The sequence below is a fragment of the Cinclus cinclus genome, chromosome 3 (genome assembly GCF_963662255.1).
Source record: "Cinclus cinclus chromosome 3, bCinCin1.1, whole genome shotgun sequence".
NCBI lineage: Eukaryota > Metazoa > Chordata > Aves > Passeriformes > Cinclidae > Cinclus > Cinclus cinclus.
This window is the reverse complement of record NC_085048.1, coordinates 1431287-1458786: the sequence shown is the minus strand read 5'-3', so window position 1 is coordinate 1458786 and position 27500 is coordinate 1431287. Positions and strand designations below refer to the sequence as shown.

At 43.9% G+C, this 27500-nt stretch overlaps 1 protein-coding gene across 1 annotated transcript in view; it reads left to right on the top strand.

The window, feature by feature from the left end:
* Window positions 1–25301, top strand: part of NCOA1 (nuclear receptor coactivator 1) — a 90472-nt gene extending 65171 nt beyond the window's left edge. The window contains exons 15-22 of the mRNA XM_062489590.1: window positions 2567–2726; window positions 7382–7762; window positions 9415–9516; window positions 14727–15066; window positions 16117–16249; window positions 19340–19517; window positions 20639–20728; window positions 24828–25301. Coding sequence (XP_062345574.1) covers window positions 2567–2726; window positions 7382–7762; window positions 9415–9516; window positions 14727–15066; window positions 16117–16249; window positions 19340–19517; window positions 20639–20728; window positions 24828–24989 — 1546 coding nt within the window. The 3' untranslated portion in view covers window positions 24990–25301. The remainder of the gene's footprint in view (window positions 1–2566; window positions 2727–7381; window positions 7763–9414; window positions 9517–14726; window positions 15067–16116; window positions 16250–19339; window positions 19518–20638; window positions 20729–24827) is intronic.
* The last annotated feature ends 2199 nt before the right edge of the window (window positions 25302–27500 follow it).

Genomic DNA, 27500 nt, shown 5'->3' with positions numbered 1-27500 from the left:
ATTCCCATTTTTCCAGGTGTGAATTCCCATTTTTCCAAGTGTGAATTCCCATTTTTCAAAGTGCGAATTCCCATTTTTCCAGTCTGGAATTCCCATTTTTCAGGGTATAAATTCCCATTTTCCCAGGTGCGAATTCCCATTTTTCCAGGTGTGAATTCCCAATTTTCCAGGTGCTAATTCCCATTTTTCCAGGTGCTAATTCCCAAGTTCCCAGGTGTAAATTCCCATTTTTCCAGGTGCTAATTCCCATTTTCCCAGGTATAAATTCCCATTTTCCCAGGTGTGAATTCCCATTTTTCCAGGTGTAAATTCCCAATTTCCCAGGTGTGAATTCCCATTTTTCCAGGTGCTAATTCCCATTTTTCCAGGTGCTAATTCCCAAGTTCCCAGGTGTAAATTCCCATTTTTCCAGGTGCTAATTCCCATTTTTCCAGGTGCTAATTCCCAAGTTCCCAGGTGTAAATTCCCATTTTCCCAGGTGCTAATTCCCATTTTTCCAGGTATAAATTCCCATTTTCCCAGGTGTGAATTCCCATTTTCCCAGGTATAAATTCCCATTTTCCCAGGTATAAATTCCCAATTTCCCAGGTGTGAATTCCCATTTTTCCAGGTGCTAATTCCCATTTTTCCAGGTGCTAATTCCCAAGTTCCCAGGTGTAAATTCCCATTTTTCCAGGTGCTAATTCCCATTTTCCCAGGTGTGAATTCCCATTTTTCCAGTCTGGAATTCCCATTTTTCAGGGTATAAATTCCCATTTTCCCAGGTGTGAATTCCCATTTTTCCAGGTGTAAATTCCCAATTTCCCAGGTGTGAATTCCCATTTTCCCAGGTATAAATTCCCATTTTCCCAGGTATAAATTCCCATTTTCCCAGGTGTGAATTCCCGTATTTCTGGGTGTGAATTCCCGTTTTCCAAGGTGGGAATTCCCATTTTTCCCACACATGAATTCCCGTATTTCCCGACGACCGTTCCCCCGTTTCCCATCTGCCATTCCCCTCATTCCCAGGCCGCGCTCTCCCGTTTTTTTTTCCCCGCTCCGTAATTCCCGTTTTTCCTTCCCATTCTTTTTTCTCGTTATTCCAGTTCTTTATTCCTGCTCTTCCCGACTTCTGTTATTCCCGTTTTTTGTTCCCGTTCCTGTTTTTTATTCCCATTTTTCCCCCATTCCCAGTGCCCCCCCCCCCCCCCCCGGACCCTCTCCCGTTTTTTCCCCGATCCGTCATTCCCGTTTCCCATCATTCCTGTCACTCCCGTTATTCCCGTTTTCCATCATTCCCATCATTCCTGGTTTTTTATTCCCGTTCATTCCCGTTTTCCATCATTCCCATCGTTCCCATCCCCATTATTCCCATGTTTTATTCCCAGTCTGAGCCCCCCCCCGGACGCTCTCCTGTTTTTCCCCGCTCCGTAATTCCCATTTTCCATCCCATTCCCGTTTTTCCTGGTTTTTTTTATTCCCCTTATTCCCATTTTCCATCATTCCCATTTTCCATTATTCCTGTTTTTCCTGTTTTATTCATTCCTGTTATTCCCGTGTTTCATTTTCCCGGTTTTTCCTGGTTTTTTATTCCTGTTATTCCCGTTTTCCATCTTTCCAGTTTTTCCTGGTTTTTCATTCCCGTTATTCCCATTCCCCATCATTCCTGTTTTGCGTCATTCCCATTTCCCATCATTCCTGTTACTCCCGTTATTCCCGTTTTCCATCATTCCCGTTATTCCTGGTTTTTTATTCCCGTTATTCCTGTTTTCCTTCATTCCTATTATCCATTTTCCCCGTTTTTCCTGTTTTATTTATTCCTGTTATTCCCGTTTTCCATCATTCCAGTTTTTCCTGGTTTTTCATTCCCGTTATTCCCATTCCCCATCATTCCTGTTTTGCATCATTCCCGTTTCCCATCATTCCTGTTACTCCCGTTATTCCTGGTTTTTCATTCCCGTTATTCCCGTTCCCCATCATTCCCGTTTTTCATTATTCCCGTTATTCCCGTTTTTCATTATTCCCGTTATTCCTGGTTTTTCATTCCCGTTATTCCTGTTCCCCATCATTCCTGTTACTCCTGTCATTCCCGTTTTCCATCATTCCCGTTTTCCATTTCCCCCGTTTTTCCTGTTTTTTTTTTTTATTCCTGTTATTCCCATTTTTCGTTGTTCCTGTTTTTCCTGTTTCTTTCATTCCCGTTATTCCCGTTTCCCATCATTCCCGTTTTTCATTATTCCCGTTATTCCTGATTTTTTTTTTTTATTCCCGTTCATTCCCACCATTCCCATCATTCCCGTTCTTTATTCCCGTGTTTTATTCCCACCCCGTCCCCCCCCGGACGCTCTCCCGTTTTTTTGTTTTTTTTCCCCGCTCCGTCATTCCCGTTTTCCATTTCTTCCTGCGCTTTTTTACCCCCCCCTTTTTTTTTTTTTTTTTTTTTTTTTTTTTTTTAATTCCCGTTCCCGGTTCCAGTCCGCTCATTCCCGTTTCTCATCGTTCCCATTCTTTTTATTTATTTTTTTAATATTTTTTGTTCTATAATTCCCGTTTTCCCTTCATTCCCGTTTTTTCCCGTCGTTCCCAGCCCCTGCCCCCTGGACGCTCTCCTGTGCCCTCCCACCACGGCCGAGGGACGGAGCGACGAGAAGGCTCTGCTGGAGCAGCTCGTGACGTTCCTGAGCGGGAGGGACGAGACCGAGCTGGCCGAGCTCGACCGGGCCCTGGGCATCGACAAACTCGTGCAGGTAACGGGAATTCCGGAATTCCGGAATTCCGGGGGGAAATAGCCAAAAAAACGGGGGAAAAAATGGGGAAAAAATGTGGGGAAAAAGGGAGTTCCTGAGCGGGAGGGACGAGACGGAGCTGGGAGAGCTGGATCGAGCCCTGGGCATCGACAAACTCGTGCAGGTACCGGGAATTCCGGAATTATGGAATTCCGGGAGGGAAAATAGGGAAAAAAATGGGGAAAAAATGGTGAAAAAATGTGGGGAAAAAGGGAGTTCCTGAGCGGGAGGGAAGAGACGGAGCTGGGAGAGCTGGATCGAGCCCTGGGGATCGACAAACTCGTGCAGGTACCGGGAATTCCGGAATTATGGAATTCCGGGGGGAAATAGCCAAAAAATTTGGGAAAAAATGGTGAAAGAATGGGAAAAAAACCAGGGAAAAAATGGGGAAAATGTGGGGAAAAAGGGAGTTCCTGAGCGGGAGGGAAGAGACGGAGCTGGGAGAGCTGGATCGAGCCCTGGGCATCGACAAACTCGTGCAGGTAACGGGAATTCCGGAATTATGGAATTCCGGGGGGAAATAGCAAAAAAATTTGGGGAAAAATGGTGAAAGAATGGGAAAAAAACCAGGGAAAAAATGGGGAAAATGTGGGGAAAAAGGGAGTTCCTGAGCGGGAGGGAAGAGACGGAGCTGGGAGAGCTGGATCGAGCCCTGGGCATCGACAAACTCGTGCAGGTAACGGGAATTCCGGAATTATGGAATTCCGGGAGGGAAAATAGGGAAAAAAATGGGGAAAAAATGGGGAAAAAATGTGGGGAAAAAGGGAGTTCCTGAGCGGGAGGGACGAGACCGAGCTGGCCGAGCTCGACCGGGCCCTGGGCATCGACAAACTCGTGCAGGTAACGGGAATTCCGGAATTCCGGAATTCCGGGGGGAAATAGCCAAAAAAACGGGGGAAAAAATGGGGAAAAAATGTGGGGAAAAAGGGAGTTCCTGAGCGGGAGGGACGAGACCGAGCTGGCCGAGCTCGACCGGGCCCTGGGCATCGACAAACTCGTGCAGGTAACGGGAATTCCGGAATTCTGGAATTCCGGGAGGGAAAATAGGGAAAAGAAGGGAAAAAATGGTGAAAAAATGGGGAAAAAATGTGGGGAAAAAGGGAGTTCCTGAGCGGGAGGGAAGAGACGGAGCTGGGAGAGCTGGATCGAGCTCTGGGCATCGACAAACTTGTGCAGGTAACGGGAATTCCGGAATTATGGAATTCCGGGGGGAAATAGCCAAAAAATTTGGGAAAAAATGGTGAAAGAATGGGAAAAAAACCAGGGAAAAAATGGGGAAAATGTGGGGAAAAAGGGAGTTCCTGAGCGGGAGGGAAGAGACGGAGCTGGGAGAGCTGGATCGAGCCCTGGGCATCGACAAACTCGTGCAGGTAACGGGAATTCCGGAATTATGGAATTCCGGGGGTGAAAATAGGGAAAAAATGGTGAAAAAATGGTGAAAAAATGGAAAAAAATATGGGGAAAAATGGAGAAAAAAACCTGTTAAAAATGGAGCAAAAAGGGATGGAAAAACTGGAAAAAATGTGAAGCAACTGGAAAAAAAATGGGTGGGATGGAGGAAAAAAAGGGGAAAATAAAGGGGGAAAAAAGAGGAAATGAGGAGGGAAATAAAGGAGGAAAAGGAGAGGAAAGAACAGGGAAGAAAATAGGAAAAAAAAGAGGAAGAACTGGGGGAAATGGGGGGAAAAGGGGAAATTCGGGGAATGGGGAGAAATGGGGGGAAAAGGGGAAAAAAGGGGAAAAAACTGAAGGAATTGGGAAAAAAAACAGGAAGGAATGGAGGGGAAAAAAGGGGGAAATGAAGGGGGAAAAGGAGAGGGAAAAACAGGGAAAAAAAAGAGGAGGAAAAGGTGGGAAAAAAACAAGGGGGGGAAATCGTGAAGGAACGGGAAAAAAAAAAAAAGGAAAAGGGGGGAAGAAATGGCGGGAAAAAATGGGGGAGAATCAGGGAAGAGGAAAAAAACCGGGAAATTGGGGGAAAAAAGGGGAAAAAATGGGGGAAAACCCAGGAAAAATAAAAGGGGGGGAATGGGGAAAGGGCAGGGAAAAATCAGGGGAACGATGGAGGGAGAAGGAATTTCCTGACGAAGGAATTTTGGGAGCTGAGGGAATTTTGGGATCGGACTCAACTCCGAAGAGTTTGTGGGATCCGAAGGGATTTCGGGATTGGGATCCAAAGAGGTTTTGGGATTGGATTCCAAGAGATTTTGGGATCAGACTCTGAAGGGACTTTGGGATTTAAAGGGATTTTGGGGTCAGACATCAAGGAGTTTTTTGGGATCTAAAGGGTTTTTTTGATCTGAAGGAATTTTGGGATCCGAAGGGATTTTGGGATTGGGTTCCAAAGGATCTTGGTGATCGGACTCCAAAAGATTTTGGGATCCGAAGGGATTTTGGGATCGGACTCCAAGAGATTTTGGGATCCCAAGGGATTTTGGGATCAGACTCAACTCCAAAGGAATTTTGGGATCAGGCGCCGATAGATTTTGGGATCCGAAGGGATTTTAGGATTGGGTTCCAAAGAGATTTTGGGACCAGACTCTGAATGGATTTTGGGATCCGAAGGGATTTTGGGATCGGACTCTGAAGGGATTTTGGCATCCAAAGGAATATTTGGATCAGACTCCAAGAGATTTTGGGATCCGAAGGGAATTTGGGGTCTGAAGGGATTTTGAGGTTGGATTCCAAAGGGATTTTGGGATCAGACTCTGAAGGGATTTTGGGATCCGAAGGGACTTTGGGATTTAAAGGGATTTTGGGATCAGACATCAAGGAGTTTTTTGGGATCCAAAGTGGTTTTTTTTAAACTGAAGGAACTTTGGGATCCAAAGGGATTTTGGGATTGGGTTCCAAAGGATCTTGGTGATCGGACTCCAAAAGATTTTGGGATCCGAAGGGATTTTGGGATCGGACTCCAAGAGATTTTGGGATCCCAAGGGATTTTGGGATCAGACTCAACTCCAAAGGAATTTTGGGATCAGGCGCCGATAGATTTTGGGATCCGAAGGGATTTTAGGATTGGGTTCCAAAGAGATTTTGGGACCAGACTCTGAATGGATTTTGGGATCCGAAGGGATTTTGGGATCGGACTCTGAAGGGATTTTGGCATCCAAAGGAATATTTGGATCAGACTCCAAGAGATTTTGGGATCCGAAGGGAATTTGGGGTCTGAAGGGATTTTGAGGTTGGATTCCAAAGGGATTTTGGGATCAGACTCTGAAGGGATTTTGGGATCCGAAGGGACTTTGGGATTTAAAGGGATTTTGGGATCAGACATCAAGGAGTTTTTTGGGATCCAAAGTGGTTTTTTTTAAACTGAAGGAACTTTGGGATCCAAAGGGATTTTGGGATTGGGTTCCAAAGGATCTTGGTGATCGGACTCCAAAAGATTTTGGGATCTGAAGGGATTTTGGGATCGGACTCCAGGGGATTTTGGGATCCGAAGGGATTTTGGGATCGGATTCAACTCCAAAGAAATTTTGGGACCAGGCTTCGATAGATTTTGGGATCTGAAGGGATTTTGGGATTGGGTTCCAAAGAGATTTTGGGACCAGACTCCGAATGGATTTTGGAATCAAACTCCAAGATTTTGGGATCCAAAGGGATTTTGGGATCCAGAGGACTTTTGGGATTGGGTTCCAACGAGACTTTGGGATCAGACTCCCAAGAGATTTTTGGGCTCTGAAAGGATTTTTTGGTCCAAAGGGATTTTGGGATCCGAAGGGATTTTCGGATTGAGTTCCAAAGGATTTTGGGATCGGACTCAACCCCAAGGGATTTTGGGATCAGACTCTGATAGGTTTTGGGATCTGAAGGGATTTTGGGATCGGACTCAACTCCAAAGGAATTTTGGGATCAGGCTCCGATAGATTTTGGGAACCAAAGGGATTTTGGGATCAGACTTCATGGAGTTTTTGGGATCCAAAGGGATTTTGGGATCCAGAGGACTTTTGGGACTGGGTTCCAACGAGACTTTGGGATCAGACTCCAAGAGATTTTTGGGAATCTGAAGGGATTTTGGGATCGGACTCAACTCCAAAGGAATTTTGGGATTCGAAGGGATTTTGGGATCGGACTCTGAAGGGATTTTGGGAATTGAAGGGATTTTGGGATCTGAAGGAATTTTGGGATCAGACTCCAAGAGATTTTGGGATCCAAAGGAATTTTGGGATCAGACTCTGATGGGATTTTGGGATCCGAAGGGATTTTGGGATCGGACTCTGAAGGGATTTTGGCATCCAAAGGAATATTTGGATCAGACTCCAAGAGATTTTGGGATCCAAAGGAATTTTGGGATCAGACTCTGATGGGATTTTGGGATCCGAAGGGATTTTGGGATTGGGTTCCAAAGTGATTTTGGGATCGGACTCTGAATGGATTTTGGGACCAGAGGGATTTTGGAATCAGACTCCAACAAGATTTTGGGATCCGAAGGGATTTTGGGATCAGACTTCACGGAGTTTTTGGGTTCCAAAGGGATTTTGGGCTCGGACTCCGAAGGGATTTTGGGATCACACTCCGAGGGGATTTTGGCACCCGAAGGGATTTTTTTTTGGGACAGGACTCTGCAGGAATTCCGGGATGTCATTCCCGCTTTTTTCCCCCCCCTCCCGCAGGGCGGCGGCCTGGAAGCGCTGACGGAACGATTCCAACCCCACCAATCCGCGCCCCCTCCGCTGCTCCTGGAGCAAAAACCGGGAATGTTCTCCCAGCCCTTCCCGCCTTCCTCATCATCCTCTTCATCCTCATCCTCATCCTCCTCCTCCTCGGCCTCTCCGAGCGTCAACATTGCCGGGAATTTCCCGGGAACGCTGCGGCAAAAGCCGCCCTTCGGAGCCGTCGCCGTCCCCCTTCCTCCTCCTCCTCCTCCTCCTCCTCGTGGAACGTTCCCGAATAATTCCCTGGGAATTCCCTCTCGGCCGCCGCTGAGCCGCCCCCCGAGCGTTCCCAACCAGCTCCGGCTGCAGCTGCAGCAGCGCCTGCAGGGCCAGCAGCAGGTAAAGAACACCCCGAAAACAAAAACAACAACAACAACAACAGCAGCAACAGCACAAAAACAACAGCACAGAAACAGCACAAAACAACAACAGCACAGAAACAGCAACAGCACAAAACAACAACAACACAGAAATAGCAACAGCACAAAACAACAACAGGACAAAAACAACAACAGCACAAAACAACAACAGGACAAAAACAACAACAGCATAAAACAACAACAGCAACAGCACAAAACAACAACAGCACAAAACAACAACAGCACAGAAACAGCAACAGCACAAAACAACAACAGCACAAAAACAACAACAGCACAAAACAACAACAGCACAAAACAACAACAGCACAGAAACAGCAACAGCACAAAACAACAACAGCACAAAAACAACAACAGCACAAAACAACAACAGGACAAAAACAACAACAGCACAAAACAACAACAGCACAGAAACAGCAACAGCACAAAACAACAACAGGACAAAAACAACAACAGCATAAAACAACAACAGCAACAGCACAAAACAACAACACAGAAACAGCAACACAGAACAACAACAGCACAAAAACAACAACAGCACAAAAACAACAACAGCAACAGCACAAAACAACAACAGGACAAAAACAACAACAGCACAAAACAACAACAGCACAAAACAACAACACAAAAACACAACAGCACAGAAACAGGAACAGCACAAAACAACAACAACAAAAGAAATGAATTAATCCAGACCAGATTTGGGTGTAAATCCATACGGGGGGGGAGGGGGGATTATTCCCCATCCCGGTTTTTGGGGGCTGTTTTGGGTTGTTTTTTTTGGGGGGTGTTTTTTGATTTTTTTGGGTTTTTTTGGGGGGTGTTTTTTGGTTTTTTTGGGGGGTGTTTTTTTGAGGGGGGTGTTTGGTTTTTTTTTCTTGTTTTTTATTTGGGGGGTGTTTGTTTTTGTGGTTTTTTCGGGTTTTTTTGGGGGGTGTTTCTTTTTTATCCTTTTTTTCGTTTGTTTGGTTTTTTGTTTGTTTTTTTTGTTCTTTTTTGTTTGTTTTTTGTTTGTTTGTTTCTTTTTTTTGTTTGGTTTTTGTTTTTGTTTTTGTTTGTTTGTTCTTTGTTTTTTTTGTTCTTTTTTTGTTCTTTTTTGATTGTTTCTTTTTTTTGTTTTTTTGTTTGTTTGGTTTTTCTGTTTTTGTTTGGTTTTTTTGGTTTTTTTCTTTTTTTGTTTGTTTTTTTTGTTTGTTTTTTGTTTTTTGTTTGTTTTTTGTTTTTTTGTTTGTTTTTTGGTTTTTTTTGTTTTTTTGTTCTTTTTTTGTTTGTTCTTTGTTTTTTTGTTCTTTTTTGTTCTTTATTTCTTTGTTTTGTTTTTTGTTCTTTTTTTGTTTGTTTTTTGGTTTTTTGGTTTTTTTGTTCTTTTTTTGTTTTTTTGTTCTTTTTCTTGTTTGTTTGTTTTGTTTTTTGTTCTTTTTTTTGTTTTGTTTTTTGTTCTTTTTGTTTGTTTGTTTGTTTTATTTTTTTGTTCCTTTTTTCTTCGTTTATTTTTTAATTTTTTTTCCGTTCCCTCCCTCCATTTCCTTTCTTGAGACCATTTTTTTTTTTTTTTTTTTTTAAATTTTTTAATTTGAAATTTTTTTTGTCGTTGTTGTATTCCCGGAATTGCAGCTGCTCCACCAGAGCCGCCAGGCGCTGCTGAACCCGCTGGGCCCCGCGCTGGGAACGGCGGCGAGGGCCGGGACGCCGCAGCCGCAGCCGCCGGCGCCGCAGGTAACGGGGACGGGAACGGGCAGGGCCCGGCACGGGGCGCGGGCACCGAGTTCTCCTCCTTCTCTTTAGGGGCTTTGGCCTCCGTTTCCTCCGTCTCTCCCGCTTTTAGGATCGATTTATTCCCGTTTGATTCTGATTTTTATTCTGGTTTTTATTCCGGTTTTATTTTTATTTTATTCTGATTTTATTCTGGTTTTTATTCTGGTTTTATTCCGATTTTATTTTTATTTTATTCTGATTTTATTGTGATTTTATTCTGGTTTTATTCTGGTTTTTATTCTGGTTTTATTCTGATTTTATTCTGATTTTTATTCTGGTTTTATTCCGATTTTATTTTTATTTTATTCTGATTTTATTGTGATTTTATTCTGGTTTTATTCCGATTTTATTTTTATTTTATACAGATTTTATTCTGATTTTATTCTGATTTTATTGTGATTTTATTCTGATTTTTATTCTGGTTTTTATTCTGGTTTTATTCCGATTTTATTTTTATTTTATTCTGATTTTATTCTGATTTTATTCTGGTTTTTATTCTGGTTTTATTCTGATTTTATTTTTATTTTATACTGATTTTATTCTGATTTTATTCTGATTTTTATTCTGATTTTTATTCTGGTTTTATTCCGATTTTATTTTTATTTTATACTGATTTTATTCTGATTTTATTCTGATTTTATTGTGATTTTATTCTGATTTTTATTCTGGTTTTTATTCTGGTTTTATTCCGATTTTATTTTTATTTTATTCTGATTTTATTCTGATTTTATTCTGGTTTTTATTCTGGTTTTATTCCGATGTTATTTTTATTTTATTCTGATTTTATTCTGATTTTATTCTGATTTTATTCTGATTTTATTGTGATTTTATTCTGGTTTTATTCTGGTTTTTATTCTGGTTTTATTCTGGTTTTATTCTGATTTTATTTTTATTTTATTCTGATTTTATTGTGATTTTATTCTGGTTTTATTCTGATTTTTATTCTGGTTTTTATTCTGGTTTTATTCCGATTTTATTTTTATTTTATTCTGATTTTATTCTGATTTTATTCTGGTTTTTATTCTGGTTTTATTCCGATTTTCTTTTTATTTTATTCTGATTTTATTCTGATTTTATTGTGATTTTATTCTGATTTTATTCTGGTTTTTATTCTGGTTTTATTCCGATGTTATTTTTATTTTATTCTGATTTTATTCTGATTTTATTCTGATTTTATTCTGATTTTTATTCTGATTTTATTCTGATTTTTATTCTGGTTTTATTCCGATTTTATTTTTATTTTATTCTGATTTTATTCTGATTTTATTCTGGTTTTATTCTGGTTTTTATTCTGGTTTTATTCCGATTTTATTTTTATTTTATTCTGATTTTATTGTGATTTTATTCTGGTTTTATTCTGATTTTATTCTGATTTTTATTCTGGTTTTTATTCTGGTTTTATTCCGATTTTATTTTTATTTTATTCTGATTTTATTCTGATTTTATTGTGATTTTATTCTGATTTTATTCGGGTTTTTATTCTGGTTTTATTCCGATTTTATTTTTATTTTATTCTGATTTTATTCTGATTTTATTCTGATTTTATTCTGGTTTTTATTCTGGTTTTATTCTGATTTTATTTTTATTTTATACTGATTTTATTTTGATTTTATTGTGATTTTTATTCTGTTTTTTATTCTGTTTTTTATTCTGGTTTTTATTCTGGTTTTATTCCGATTTTATTTTTATTTTATACTGATTTTACTCTGATTTTTATTCTGATTTTATTTTCATTTTTTTTCTGATTTTACTCTGATTTTTATTCTGATTTTATTCCGATTTTATTTTCATTTTTTTCTGATTTTATTCTCATTTTATTCTGATTTTTATTCTGGTTTTATTCCGATTTAATTTTTATTTTATTCTCATTTTATTCTGATCTTTATTCTGGTTTTATTTTCATTTCTGATTTTTTTCCTGATTTTATTCTGATTTTTATTCTGATCTTATTCTGATTTTTATTATGGTTTTATTCTGGTTTTTATTCTGGTTTTATTCCGATTTTATTTTCATTTTTTTCTGATTTTATTCTGATTTTATTCTGATTTTATTTTCACTTTTTTCTGATTTTATTCTGATTTTACTCTGATTTTTATTCTGATTTTATTCTGATTTTATTTTTATTTTTTTCTGATTTTATTCTGATTTTATTCTGATTTTTATTCTGGTTTTATTCCGATTTTATTTTCATTTTTTTCTGATTTTTATTGATTTTATTCTGATTTTTATTCTGATTTTATTCCGATTTTATTTTCATTTCTGATTTTTTCTGATTTTATTCTGATTTTTATTCTGATTTTATTCTGATTTCTTCCTGATTTTATTCTGATTTTATTCCGATTTTATTTTTCATTTTATTCTGATTTTTTTCTGATTTTATTCCGATTTTATTCCGATTTTATTCTCATTTTATTCTGGTTTTTTTCTGATTTTATTCTGATTTTTTTCATGATTTTTTTCTGATTTTTTCCTGATTTTATTCTGATTTTATCCCGATTTTATTTTGATTTTATTCTGATTTTTTTCTGATTTTGTTTTGATTTTATTTTCATTTTATTTTCATTTTATTTTGATTTTATTCCGATTTTATTCCGATTTTATTCTCATTTTAATTCTGTTGTTTTCCTGATTTTTATTCTGATTTTATTCTGATTTCATCCCGATTTTATTTTGATTTTATTTTCATTGTATCCCGATTTCATTCTGATTTTATTCTGATTTCATTCCGATTTTATTCTCATTTTATTCTGGTTTTTTTCTGATTTTTTCCTGATTTTTTTCATGATTTTATTCTGATTTTTTTCTGATTTTATTCTGATTTTTTCTGATTTTATTCTCATTTTATTCTCATTTTATTCTCATTTTATTCTCATTTTTTCCTGATTTTATTCTGATTTTATCCTGATTTTATTTTCATTTTATTTTCATTTGATTCTGATTTTATTCTGATTTTTTTCTGATTTCAATCTGATTTTATTCCTATTTTATTTTGATTTTATTCCGATTTTATTCTGATTTTATCCTGATTTTATTCCGATTTTATTCTGATTTTTTCCCTGATTTTATTTTGGTTTTATTCTGATCTTATTCTGATTTTATTCTATTTTTGTTCTGATTTTTTTCTGATTTTTTTCTGATTTTATTCTGATTTTTTTTCCTGATTTTATTCTGATTTTTTTCTGATTTTATTCTCATTTTATTCTCACTTTATTCTGATTTTTTTCTGATTTTATTCTCATTTTATTCTCACTTTATTCTGAATTTTTTCTGATTTTATTCTCATTTTATTCTCATTTTTTTCCTGATTTTATTCTGATTTTATCCCGATTTTATTTTCATTTTATTCTGATTTTGTTCTGATTTTTTTTCTGATTTTGTTCTGATTTTTTCCTGATTTTGTTCTGATTTTATTCCGATTTTTAAATTATTTTTTTTCTGATATTAGTCTAATTTTATTCTGATCTTTTTTCCTGATTTTTTTCCTGATCTTATTCTGATTTCATTCTGTTTTTATTCCGATTTTATTCTGATTTTTCCCTGATTTTATTCTCATTTATCGTGATTTTTTTCCTGATTTTTCTGATTTTTTTTTCTGATTTTTTCCCTGCTTTTCTCCTGATTTCTTTCTCATTTTATTCTGATTTTTCCACATCCCCCCCCCCTAATTTTTCCTGATTTTATTCAGCCTTCCCTCGATTTTTCCCTGATTTTTTCCTGATTCTTTAAATTTCTTTTCATATTTTATTTTATTCTGATTTTTTTCCCCCTGATTTTATTCTCTTTTTTTTTATTCTATTCTCATTTTATCCTGATTTTTTTTTCTGTTTTTTTTTTTTTTTCCAGCTCCTTTTTCCTGAATTTTTTCCCTGATTTCCCAGTGGATAATTTGGAGGGATAATTTCGGGGGATAATTCCATTGGATAATTTTTGGGAGCTAATTCCCACGGATAATTTCAGGGATAATTCCGTTGGATAATTCCATGGGATAATTTCAGGGAATAATTTGGAGGGAGAATTCCAGGGATAACTTTGGCTGATTTTCGGGGATAATTTTGGGATCTAATTTTGGGAATTAATTTCAGCGGATTTTTCCGGGGCGCAACTTCAGGAGCGAATTCCAAGGGATAATTTCAGGGGAAAATTTCTGGGATAATTTTGGGGCATAATTCCATTGGATATTTCCTTTGGATAATTCCATTGGATAATTCCGTTGGATAATTCCGTTGGATGATTTCTGGGATAATTTAGAGGGATGATTTCATCGATAATTTTGGGAGCTAATTCCATTGGATAATTCCATGGGATAATTTCTGGGATAATTTTTTTGGAGGGATAATTCCAGGGATAACTTTGGCTGATTTTCGGGGATAATCTTTTGGGATCTAATTTTGGGAATTAATTTCAGCGGATTTTTCCAGGGTGCAATTCTGGGAGCGAATTCTGAGGGATGATTTCAGGGATAACTCCGGGGGATAATTCCATTGGATAATTTCAGGGATAATTTGGAGGGATGATTTCAGGGATAATTTCAGGGATAATTTTGGGGGATAATTCTGTTGGATGATTTCAGGGATGATTTCCGGGGGATAATTCCATTGGATAATTTCAGGGATAATTTCAGGGATAATTCGGAGGGATAATTCCAGGGATAACTCCGGGGGATGATTCCATTGGATAATTTCAGGGATAATTTCAGGGATAATTTGGAGGGATAATTCCAGGGATAACTCCGGGGGATGATTCCATTGGATAATTTCAGGGATAATTTCAGGGATAATTCGGAGGGATAATTCCAGGGATAACTCTGGGGGATGATTCCATTGGATAATTTCAGGGATAATTTGGAGGGATAATGCCAGGGACGATTTCAGGGATAATTTCGTGAATGTTTCCGGCGCTATTTTTATTTATTTATTTATTTATATATACATATATTTTTTTTTTAATTTATTTTTTTTTGGCTAACTTCGAGCTGATAAACCCGGGGATCCAATTTTCCAAGGTGGGGGAGGGTAGGCGGAACAATTCCGGCTGGCAATATTTTATTACTTTATTTTTTTTTAATTTTTTTTTTTTTTGTATTTTTATATATATATATATAGATATATATTTTTATTTATTATTTTTTTTTCCTTTTTTCCCTTTTCCGGGGGCCGTTCCCCGTCCGGCAGCCCCCTCTGAACGCGCAGATGTTGGCGCAGCGGCAGCGCGAGCTCTACAGCCAGCAGCACCGCCAGCGCCAGCTGATGCAGCAGCGCGCCCTCCTGATGCGCCAGCAGAATTTCGGGAATTCCGCCGCCCCCGCCGTCCCCGTGGGAACGCCGCCCCGAATGCCCCAAGCCCCTCCCCAGCAGTTCCCGTACCCTCCCGGTTACGGGACGAACGCCGGCGCAGCGGGGTTTCCCAACGAGGCGGCGCTGGCGGGACGAGGATCCCTCGGGAATCGCGGGATGATGGGGGCGCAGTTCGGAGCCGGGATGCAGCAGAACCTGTTCCAGTATTCGGGATCGGGTACGGGGAAACGAACGGGGAAAAGCGGGAATGGGAGGGTGGGGGTGGGGGTTTTGGGAAAGGAATTCCCGGAGAATGAATGAGTGGGAACGTCCGAGGAAATCCTGGAAGCGCCCTGGGACGGGGGAGGATTGAAGGTCCGTGGATCCCGTCCCAAACCATTCCGGGATTCCGGGATCCGGGACTCTCGGGATCCATCCCGAGGGATTTTTTTAGGGAAATCCGGGATGGAAAAGGGAAGGGAGAACCTTCCCGGAGCCCTGAATTCCCAGGGAATTCCCAAAATTCCTTCCCGGAGAGGAGTCGGGATGGGGACGGATCCAGTGCCGGGCTGGGAATGGAGGGAATTCCCGGGGAAAGGGGGAAATGGGATTCGGGGAAGGAATTCTTGGCTGGGCTGGAATTCCCAGAGGATCTCTGGGAGTGTCCAAGGATGGATTTGGATCCCTGATCCCGAGATCCACAGGGATCGGGCGATATCCTGGGGTAAGGAGCCCAAGGAATTCCCAAGTTTTCTGTGGATTTCGGAGGAGCCAGAGCTCCCAGAGGAGAGGGAATTTTTGGCCCACGGAGACAATTCCGGAGGGGGACGGGTTCAGGAATCTGGGATTCGTGGAGCAGTGGGAACAGGAGGGAGAAATCCAGGCTATCCCAAGGAAAACAGGGAGGGGAAAAGCCACAAATCCCGGCACAGATGGAATTCCAGACGTGGAAAATGAGATTGGGATTGACGATCCACAGATCCCATCCCAAACCATTCCGGGATTCTGGGACGCTCGGCATCCATCCCGAGCGATTATTTTTTATGGGAATCTGGGATGGAAAAGGGAAGGGAGACCCTTCCTGGAGCCCTGAATTCCCAGGGAATTCCCAAAATTCCTTCCCGGAGAGGAGTCGGGATGGGGACGGATCCAGTGCCGGGCTGGGAATGGAGGGAATTCCCTGGGAAATGGGGGGAAATGGGATTTGGGAAGGAATTCCCGGCCGGGCTGGAATTCCCAGCGAAATTCCCGGGGCGGGGGGGGGTTAATTCCGTGCTGGAATTCCCAGGAATTCCGCAGCAGGGCGAGGCCGCCTTCGCGCCGGCGCTGAGCCCCGGCAGCCCCCTGGTGTCGCCGCCCGCCGCCGGATACCAATCGCCGGAGCTGAAATCCTGGCAGGCCGGAGCCATCGGGAATAACGGGTAAGGATCCCGCCGGAATCGCCGGCGGCCCTGGGGAATCGGGGCGGATCCGACGCCTCCGGGGTCTGCCGGCGGGAATTTCACGGGGTGGGGTTGGGGGGGGAGGGGGTTGCGCGTCGGAGGCGCCCGTTGGGATTGTCCGTGGGAATTACGGGTTGGGGTTGTCCTTTGGAGTTGTCCATTGGAATTGTCCGTTGGGATTTTCCTTTGGAATTGTCCTTTGGATTCATCCATTGGAACTCTCCATGGGAATTAACCACTGGAATTACCGATTGGAATTGTCCTTTGGAGTTATCCATTGGAATTGTCCTTTGGGGTTATCCATTGGAATTGTCCATTGGAATTGTCCATTGGAATTGTCCACTGGAATTATCCATTGGATTCATCCATTGGAACCCTCCATGGGAATTAGCCGCTGGAATTACCGATTGGAATTGTCCTTTGGGGTTATCCATTGGAATTGTCCATTGGATTCATCCATTGGAACTCTCCATGGGAATTAACCGCTGGAATTACCGATTGGAATTGTCCTTTGGAGTTATCCATTGGAATTGTCCTTTGGGGTTATCCATTGGAATTGTCCATTGGAATTATCCATTGGATTCATCCATTGGAACCCTCCATGGGAATTAGCCGCTGGAATTACCGATTGGAATTGTCCTTTGGAGTTGTTATCCATTGGAATTGTCCTTTGGGGTTATCCTTTGGAATTGTCCTTTGGGATTTTTCCTTTGGAATTGTCCATTGGATTCATCCATTGGAACTCTCCATGGGAATCACCCACTGGGTTCTCCCATTGGAATTGTCCTTTGGAATTACCCACTGGAGCAATCCATTGGAATTATCCACTGGAATTATCTATTGGACTCACCCATTGGAACTCTCCATTGGAATTGCCCGCTGGAATTACCAATTGGAATTGTCCTTTGGAATCGTCCGTTGGAATTATCCTTTGGAATTACCCACTGGGATCTCCCATGGGAATCTCCCATTGGAATGATCCATTGGAATCATCCTTTGGAGTTATCCATTCCAATTCTCCATTGGGATCTCCCATTGGAATTATCCGTTCGACTCCTTTGGTATTATCTGTTGGAATTCCCCATTGGAATGATCCATGGGATTTGTCCATTGGAGTCACCCTTTGGAATTATCCATTGGAATCTCCCATTGGAATTATCCACTGGAGTCACCCTTTGGAATTGCTCTTTGGAATTATCCACTAGGATCTCCCATGGGAATCTCCCATTGGAATAATCCATTGGAGTTTCGCACTGGAACGATCCATGGGATCTGTCCATTGGAGTCACCCTTTGGAATTATCCATTGGAATCACCCATGGGAATCTCCCATTGGAATTACTGATTGGAATTATTCATTGGACTCGTCGTTTGGAATTATCCAAGGGAATTATCCAATGGAATTTCCCATGGCAATCAGCCATTGGAACGATCCATGGGATCTGTCCATTGGAGTCACCCTTTGGAATTATCAATGGGAATCACCCATGGGAATCTGCCATGGGAATTATCAATCAGACTCATCCTTCAGAAATACCCATTGGAATTATCCTTTGGAATTGTCTTTCGGGATTATCCATTGGGATCTCCCATTGGAATGATCCATTGGAATTTTCCTTTGGAATTACGCATTGGGATCTCCCATTGGAATTATCCATTGGAGTCACCCTTTGGAATGATCCAGTGCGATTTTCCGCGGGAATCACCCATTGGAATCACCCACACCCATTGGAATCTCCCATTGGAATGATGCATTGGAGTAATTCTTTGGAATGATCCACGGGAATCATACTTTGGAATGATCCATTGGAATGATCCATTGGAATGTCCCGTTGGACTCAATGGATTTTGGAATTGGACTTTGGAATTATCCAATGGAATAACGGCATAATTGTCCTTTGGAACGATTCCCGTGGATTACTTGGAATTTCCCATGGGAGTCGCCCATTGGAGTCACCCTTTGGAATTATCCTTTGGAATTTGCCTTGGGAATCACCCACTGGAGTCACCCTTTGGAATCGTCTCCTGCCCTTGGGATGGGGCTGTGGGTCCCCGGGAGTAGGGAATGGGATGGGGAATGGGATCGGGAATGGGATGGGAGCAGCTCCAGGGAAAGGGGAGCTTGGGGTGAGATTTTGGGAAGGAATTTCCAGTTGGGCTGGAATTCCCAGAGAATCCCTGGATCCCTGGGAGTGTCCAAGGAAATCCTGGAGCACCCTGGGATAGGGGGATTGGAATGGGATGGGACTGAAGATCCACGGATCCCATCCATGGAATTCCGGGATTCCAGGATCCAGGACACTCAGGACCCATCCCGAGGGATTTTTGTGGAATTCGGGGATGGAAAAGGGAAGGGAGACCCTTCCTGGAGCCCTGAATTCCCAGGGAATTCCCAAAATTCCTTCCAGGAGAGGAGTTGGGATGGGGACGGATACAATGCCGGGCTGGGAATGGCGGGAATTCCCTGGGAAATGGGGGGAAATGGGATTTGGGAAGGAATTCCCGGCTGGGCTGGAATTCCTGTGGAATTTGTGGCCGCCTCATCCTTGGAATTTTTCCAGGCAAAGATCAGGATCCTGGAATATTCCCAGTGCTTCTCCTTAAGGTCCCTTCCCACCCAAACCATTCCAGAATTCCCCGAATCCCGACACCTTTCTGGGAAAGAAACGATTCCTGGAGGAAAACCCAACATTTCTTTCTCCTCAGAATCTCCAGCTCCGGGATCCCTTAATCCAAATTCCTTGTGGAACAAAGGGAATTCCACGAGGAAGGAGCAGGATTTTGGGGAAGGGGCCGAACTGGAATTCCCACAAAAAAAATCCCCAAAAAAACCCCAAAACAAAACAAAACAAAAAAACCTTGGAAGCATCCAAAGAAATTTTGGAGCGCTCCGCACTCCCGGAGACCGCAGCGGCGACGCGACTTCGACCTCCGCAAATCCCAACCTAAAATCCTCTGGGATTTCCTGGAATTTTTTTTTTTTTTTTTCTTAATGGCTGGGGGGGGGGGGAAACGCCTCAGCCATTCCTGGTTTTCCAGGTGGTTCTGAGGGCCATTCCCGGTTTTCCAGGGTTTTCGGCGGGGCGGGAGCGGCTCCGGCGGCGGCTCCGGCGGCTCCAGCGGGAATGTACAACAACATGAGCATCACCGTGTCCATGGCCGGCGGCGGATCCGGAATCGGCCCCGTGGCCGGCGGCATTCCCATGACTTCCATGATGGCCGGCATGAATTCCATGTGCTCCGAGCAGGTCCGTGCCGGAACTGCGTGGAGGGAGGGAGGGAGGGAGGGAGGGAGGGGTGGGGAGAGATGGGAATGGGGAGTGGGAATGGGAATGGGATTGGGATTGGGAGTGGGATTGGGATTGGGATTAGGGTTGTGGATCACTGGGAATGGGGAATGGGTTGTGGAATGGGATTGGGAACGGAGGCGTGGATTGCTGGGATTAGGAATGGAATTGGGAATATGATCAGGGATAGGATTGGGAATGGGGCTGGGGATTACTGGGAATGGGGACTGGGATCGGAAATGGGAACGGGAATGGGATTGGGAATGGGAATGAGGAATGGAATTGAGAATGGGATTGGGAATGGGGTTGGGAATGGGGTCGTGGATCACTGGGATTGGGATTGGGAATGGGATGGGAATTGGGATCAGGAATAGGGTAAGGGATGGGGTCATGGATAGGTGGGAATGGGGAATGGGCTCAGGAATGGGATTGGGAATGGGATTGGGGATCCCTGGGAATGGGGAAAGGAACAGGAATAGGATTTGGAATGGCACTGGGATCAGGAGTAGGATTGGGGATGGGGTTATGGATCCTTGGGAATGGGGATGGGGTTGGGAATGGGGCCATGGATCCCCGGGATTGGGATCAGGAACGGGGATCAGGGACGGGGTGAGGAACAGGGATCGGGAACGGGGATCGGGAACAGGGATCGGGAACAGGGATCAGGAACAGGGATTGGGAACGGGGATCGGGAACAGGGATCAGGAACAGGGATCGGGAACAGGGATCAGGAACAGGGATTGGGAACGGGGATCAGGAACAGGGATCTAGGATCAGGAACGGGATCAGGAACATGGATCAGGATCAGGAACAGGGATCAGGAACAGGGATCAGGAACAGGGATCAGGAATGGGATCAGGAACAGGAACAGGGATCGGGAACAGGGATCAGGAACGGGGATCAGGAATGGGATCAGGAGCAGGGATCGGGAACGGGGATCGGGAACGGGATCGGGGAGCAGACAGGAAAAGCCCGAAGCTGATCCCAACCCCCCCCAAACCGACGCGCCCTCCGGAGCGCTCCCCGCGCCTTCCCGAGCAATCCCCGGAATGTCGGCTGAGCGCGGCCGTTGCTCCCGGCAGGTCCCGGACGCGGCGCTGAGGCCTCCAGGGCTCTACTGCCAGCAGCTGAGCTCCGGGGAGCTGCTCAAGGCCGAGCCGGACGGCGCCCAGGTCAGTAAACGTTCCGCAAACGGCTCCAGGGCCGCCCCCGAGCGCGGCAGCATTCCCAGAAACACAAAAAATCCGGGATAATCCCGGGTTGGTGGTTGTGGGTTGGGTTGGGTTGGGTTGGGTTGGGTGGTTGACGGCGGAGGTTGAGGTTTGGGGGACGGTGTCACGGTGTCACCGGTGTTGGGTGACATTCCTTGGGATTGGAGTCACCGCGGTGTCACCGGTGTTGGGTGACATTCCTTGGGTGACATTCCCTGGGATTGGAGTCACTGCGGTGTCACCGGTGATGGGTGACATTCCTGGGGTGACATTCCTTGGGATTGGAGTCACCGTGGTGTCACCGGTGTTGGGTGACATTCCTGGGGTGACATTCCCTGGGATTGGAGTCACCGCGGTGTCACCAGTGATGGGTGACATTCCTGGGGTGACATTCCTCGGATTGGAGTCACCGCGGTGTCACCGGTGTTGGGTGACATTCCTTGGGTGACATTCCCTGGGATTGGAGTCACTGCGGTGTCACCGGTGATGGGTGACATTCCTTGGGTGACATTCCCTGGGATTGGAGTCACTGCGGTGTCACCGGTGATGGGTGACATTCCTGGGGTGACATTCCTCGGATTGGAGTCACCGCGGTGTCACCGGTGTTGGGTGACATTCCTCGGATTGGAGTCACCGCGGTGTCACCGGTGTTGGGTGACATTCCTGGGGTGACATTCCTCGGGATTGAAGTCACCGTGGTGTCACCGGTGTTGGGTGACATTCCTTGGGATTGGAGTCACCGCGGTGTCACCGGTGTTGGGTGACATTCCTTGGGTGACATTCCTCGGGATTGGAGTCACCGCGGTGTCACCGGTGTTGGGTGACATCCATTGGCGTCGGAATCACCGCGGTCACACACGAAAAGCCCCAGGAACGTCGCTCTCGGTGCCGCATCCGCCGGGAACCGGAAATGCGGGATGGCTCCGGGAACTGCACCCCCCCCATGACCAACCCCATTCCTCAAACCCCCTGAGATGTCTCCAAACCCATCCCAGCTCCGTTCGGAGCCGTTTTTCCACAATAATTCCCAATTTTTTTCCCCGGATCAGCGCCCAGAGCCACCAGGAATCTCCCAATCCCTGAAAACCCAGGATGGCTCCACAAAAATCCTGGAAGGATCCAACTCCACCCCACATCCCTCAAACCCCCTGAGATGTCTCCAAACCCATCCCAGCTCCGTTCGGAGCCGTTTTTCCGCTATCATTCCCAATTTTTTGCCCGGATCAGCGCCCAGATCCACCAGGAACCTCCCAATCCATAAAAACCCAGGATGGCTCAAACTCCGCAGAAATCTTGGAATGGTTCCATAAAAAATCCACCCCATGACCAACCCCATTCCTTGAGATGTCCCCAAACCCATCCCAGCTCCGTTCCGGAGCCGTTTTTCTGCCCTAATCCCAAATTTATTTCCCGGTTCCACGCCCGGAGCCACCAACAATCTCCCCACCTGCAGAACCACAGAATTCCGAAATCCGGGATGGCTCCATCTCCAACTCCACCCCACATCCCTCAAACCCCCTGAGAGGTCTCCAAACCCCATCCCAGCTCCGTTCCGGAGCTGATTTTCCTCAATAATTCCCAATTTTTTTCCCCGGATCAGCGCCCGGAGCCACCAGGAACCTCCCAGTCCATGAAAACCCAGGATGGCTCCACAAAAATCCTGGAAGGATCCAACTCCACCCCACATCCCTCAAACCCCCTGAGATGTCTCCAAACCCATCCCAGCTCCGTTCGGAGCCGTTTTTCCACAATAATTCCCAATTTTTTGCCCGGATCAGCGCCCGGATCCACCAGGAACCTCCCAATCCATAAAAACCCAGGATGGCTGAAACTCCGCAGAAATCTTGGGATGGTTCCATAAAAAATCCACCCCGTGACCAACCCCATTCCTTGAGGTATCTCCAAACCCCATCCCAGCTCCGTTCCGGAGCCGTTTTTCTGCCCTAGTCCTAAATTTATTTCCCGGTTCCACGCCCGGAGCCACCAACAACCTCCCCACCTGCAGAACCACAGAATTCCGAAATCCGGGATGGCTCCATCTCCAACTCCACCCCACATCCCTCAAACCCCCTGAGATGTCTCCGAACCCCATCCCAGCTCCGTTCTGGAGCTGATTTTCCTCAATAATTCCCAATTTTTTTCCCCGGATCAGCGCCCGGAGCCACCAGGAACCTCCCAGTCCATAAAAACCCAGGATGGCTCCACAAAAATCCTGGAAGGATCCAACTCCACCCCACATCCCTCAAACCCCCTGAGATGTCTCCAAACCCATCCCAGCTCCGTTCGGAGCCGTTTTTCCACAATAATTCCCAATTTTTTGCCCGGATCAGCGCCCAGATCCACCAGGAACCTCCCAATCCATAAAAACCCAGGATGGCTCAAACTCTGCAGAAATCTTGGGATGGTTCCATAAAAAATCGACCCCATGACCAACCCCATTCCTTGAGATGTCCCCAAACCCATCCCAGCTCCGTTCCGGAGCCGTTTTTCTGCCCTAATCCCAAATTTTTTTTCCGGGTCCGCGCCCAGAGCCACCAACAACCTCCCCACCTGCAGAACCACGGAATTCCGAAATCCGGGATGGCTCCATCTCCAACTCCACCCCACATCCCTCAAAACCCCTGAGATGTCTCCAAACCCATCCCAGCTCCGTTCCGGAGCTGATTTTCCTCAATAATTCCCAATTTTTTTCCCCGGATCAGCGCCCGGAGCCACCAGGAACCTCCCAGTCCATGAAAACCCAGGATGGCTCCACAAAAATCCTGGAAGGATCCAACTCCACCCCACATCCCTCAAACCCCCTGAGATGTCTCCAAACCCCATCCCAGCTCCGTTCCAGAGCTGATTTTCCTCAATAATTCCCAATTTTTTGCCCGGATCAAAGCCCGGATCCACCAGGAACCTCCCAATCCGTAAAAACCCAGGATGGCTCAAACTCTGCAGAAATCTTGGAATGGTTCCATAAAAAATCCACCCCGTGACCAACCCCATTCCTTGAGGTATCTCCAAACCCATCCCAGCTCCATTCAGAGCCATTTTTCCACAATAATTCCCAATTTTTTGCCCGGATCAACGCCCGGAGCCACCAGGAACCTCCCAATCCACGAAAAACCCAGGATGGCTCAAACTCCGCAGAAATCTTGGAATGGTTCCATAAAAAATCCACCCCGTGACCAACCCCATTCCTTGAGATGTCCCCAAACCCCATCCCAGCTCCATTCAGAGCCGTTTTTCCACAATAATTCCCAATTTTTTGCCCGGATCAACGCCCGGAGCCACCAGGAATCTCCCAATCCCTGAAAACCCAGGATGGCTCAAACTCCGCAGAAATCTTGGAATGGTTCCATAAAAAATCCACCCCGTGACCAACCCCATTCCTTGAGATGTCCCCAAACCCATCCCAGCTCCGTTCCGGAGCCGTTTTTCCACAATAATTCCCAATTTTTTGCCTGGATCAACGCCCGGAGCCACCAGGAATCTCCCAATCCCTGAAAACCCAGGATGGCTCAAACTCCGCAGAAATCTTGGAATGGTTCCAGAAAAAATCCACCCCGTGACCAACCCCATTCCTTGAGGTATCTCCAAACCCATCCCAGCTCCATTCAGAACCGTTTTTCCACAATAATTCCCAATTTTTTGCCCGGATCAACGCCCGGAGCCACCAGGAACCTCCCAATCCATAAAAACCCAAACCCCACCCTAACTCCGTTCGGAGACGGGGTTTTTTATTTTTTCTTTTTTTTTCCGTCGCAACTCCTAAAAAAAAAATTTTGTTTTTGTTTTTTTTTGGCCTTTTTGCCCCCTCCCCTCCGTTGCCCGCCCCCGGAGCCGACTGAGCCGCAGCGCTTTTCTTTCCGTAGGACGCGAAGACCGAAGAGTTCTTCTCTGGGGTGGCTCCAGACTAGAGGAGAAGTTCTCTAGTGAGTTTCCCGCTTCACGTAGTTCCCAGATCCCGATCCCGCCCCTTCTCCGGAGCCGCTAAATCCCTTTTTTTTTTTCTTTTCTTTCCTTTTTTTTTTTTTTTTTTGTTGTTGTTATTTTTTGGGAATTCCCGCCCCAGGTGCAGCAGGTCCAAGTGTTCGCCGACGTCCAGTGCACGGTGAATTTGGTGGGAGATCCCTACCTCAACCCGCCGGCTCCGTTGGCCAATCCCAAAAATCCCGCTCCGCCTCCTCCGCCGGGACAAGGGAAGAGCCTCCTCCAGCAGCTGCTGACGGAATAAAGAACCCAGAAAAAAAAAACCCCAAAAAAACAAAAAAAAAAAAAAAAACCAAAAACGTCGGGAATTTCCCCCCGGAAAAAAAAACAAACAAACAAACAAAAAAATTTAAAAAAAACCGCGACGACGACGAGGACGACAAAATAAAAATAAAAATAAAAAACAAACTCGGGAAGATGGACACGAAAAAAAAAAACAAAACCGAGAAAACGGAGGAAAAAAAAAAAAAAAAAGATAAAATTATTCTATAGGATCTATTTTTATGGGAATTTTGATATCCAGCCCCCGCCGCCGGAACGTTTGGAGCGAAAAATGGAAAACGGGGGTTGGGGGATTTTATTTTATTTTATTTTATTTTATTTTATTTTTGGGGGGAGGGGGGAGGGGATGGGGTTTGCACCAAGGTTTTTTTTTTTTCCCAAGGTTTTTTTTTTTTTCCCTGTTTTTTTTTTTTTTTTTTTTTTTCGGGGGGGGGAGGGGATTTTGGGCCTTTTTTTTTTTTTCCCCGTTTTTTTCCTCCTTTTTTTTTTTCCTCCCCTGTTTTGCCTCCCCTTTCCTCCCCGTTTTTTTCCGCTTTTCCTCCTTTTCTCTCTTTTTTTTTTTATTTTCTCTCTTTTCCTCCCCGTTTTCCCTCTTTTTTTCTAATTCCCCGTTTTCCTCCTCCCCCAATTTTTCCTTTTTTCCCTTTTTTTTTAATTTTCCCTATTTTCCTATTTTCCCCCATTTCTCCTCTTCCTTGTTTTTATTTTCCTCTTCCTCCCCCATTTCCCTCTTTTTTATTTTCCCCATTTTCCTCCTTTTCACCCTTTTTTCCCTCCTTCTTTTTCCCCCTTTTAACCCCATTTTTCCTTTTTTCCTCCTTCTTCCTTTTTTCGATTTTTCCTCCTTACCCCCCCACTTTTCCTATTTTTTATTTTCCTCATTTTCCTCCCATTTTTCCTCTTTCCCTTCTTTCTCCTCTTCCTATTTTAATTTTTCCTCCTTTTCCTCCCCTTTTTATTTTCCCCATTTTTCCATTTTTCCCCCATTTTTCCTCTTTCTTTTGTCCCGTTTTTCCTCTTCTCCTTTTTTAATTTCCCCCATTTTCCTCCTTTTCCTCCCATTTTTCCTCTTTTCCTCCCATTTTTCCTCTTTCCCTTCTTTCTCCTCTTCCTATTTTAATTTTTCCTCCTTTTCCTCCCATTTTTCCTCTTTTCCTCCCATTTTTCCTCTTTCCCTTCTTTCTCCTCTTCCTATTTTAATTTTTCCTCCTTTTCCCCCCCCTTTTCCTTTCCTTTTTATTTTCCCCATTTTCCCCCGTTTTTCCTCTTTTCCTTTTTTAATTTCCCCCATTTTCCTCTTTTTCTCCATTTTTCCTCTTTCCCTTCTTTGAATTTTCCCCATTTCCCCCTTTTCTTCTTTTCCCAATTTTCCTCCTTTTCTTTCTTTTCCAATTTTCCTCCTTTCCCCCATTTTTCCTCTTCTCCTTTTTTTTTATTTCCCCATTTTCCTCCTTTACCGCTTTTTTATTTTCCTTTTCCTCCTTTTCCTTCCATTTTTTATTTTCCTCCTTTCCTCCCCCATCATTTTCCCTCTTTTCCTCCTTTTCCCTCTTTTATTTTTTTTAATATTCCCCATTTTCCTTCCCCTCCTTTTCCCTCCATTTTCCTTCTTTTTCTCTTCCCTTTTTTCCTCCCCTTTTCCTTCTTTTCCCCATTTTCCTTTTTTTCCTTTTTCCCCCTTTTCCTTCTTTTTCCTCCTTTTTTTTTAATTCCCCATTTTTCTTCTCCTCCTTTTTCCTTTTTACTCCGTTTTTCCTCTTTCCCTGCTTTTCCTTTTACTTCCTTTTTTTTCCTCATTTCCCTTTTCCTTCTTTCCCTCCCCTTTCCCTTTTCCTTCTTTTCCCCTTTTTCCTTTCCCCCTTTTCCCTCTTTTCCTTTATTCCTCTCCTCCCTTCCCATTTTTCCTTTTCCTCCTTTTCATCTTTTCCCCTATTTCTCATTTTTCCCTTTTTTCCCCTTTTTCTGCTCCTTTTCCCCATTTTTCCTCCTTTCCCCAATTCCATCCCCACATTCCCTTTCCCCTCCTTTTCCCACCATTTCCCCGTTTCTTTCCCAGTTCTTTCCTCCTTTTCCCTTCTTTCCCCTCCCTTTTCCCCTTTTCCTCTCCCTTTTTTCCTCTCCCTTTTCCCATTTTCTCCTCTCCCTTTTCCCCTTTTTTCCTCTCCCTTTTCCCCTTTTCCTCTCCCTTTTTTCCTCTCCCTTTTCCCCCTTTTCCTCTCCCTTTTTTCCTCTCCCTTTTCCCCTTTTTTCCTCTCCCTTTTCCCCTTTTTTCCTCTCCCTTTCCCCTTTTTTCCTCTCCCTTTTCCCCTTTTCCTCTCCCTTTTTTCCTCTCCCTTTTCCCCTTTTTTCCTCTCCCTTTTCCCCTTTTTTCCTCTCCCTTTTCCCCTTTTTTCCTCTCCCTTTTCCCTTTTTTCCTCTCCCTTTTCCCCCTTTTTCCTCTCCCTTTTCCCCCTTTTTCCTCTCCCTTTTCCCC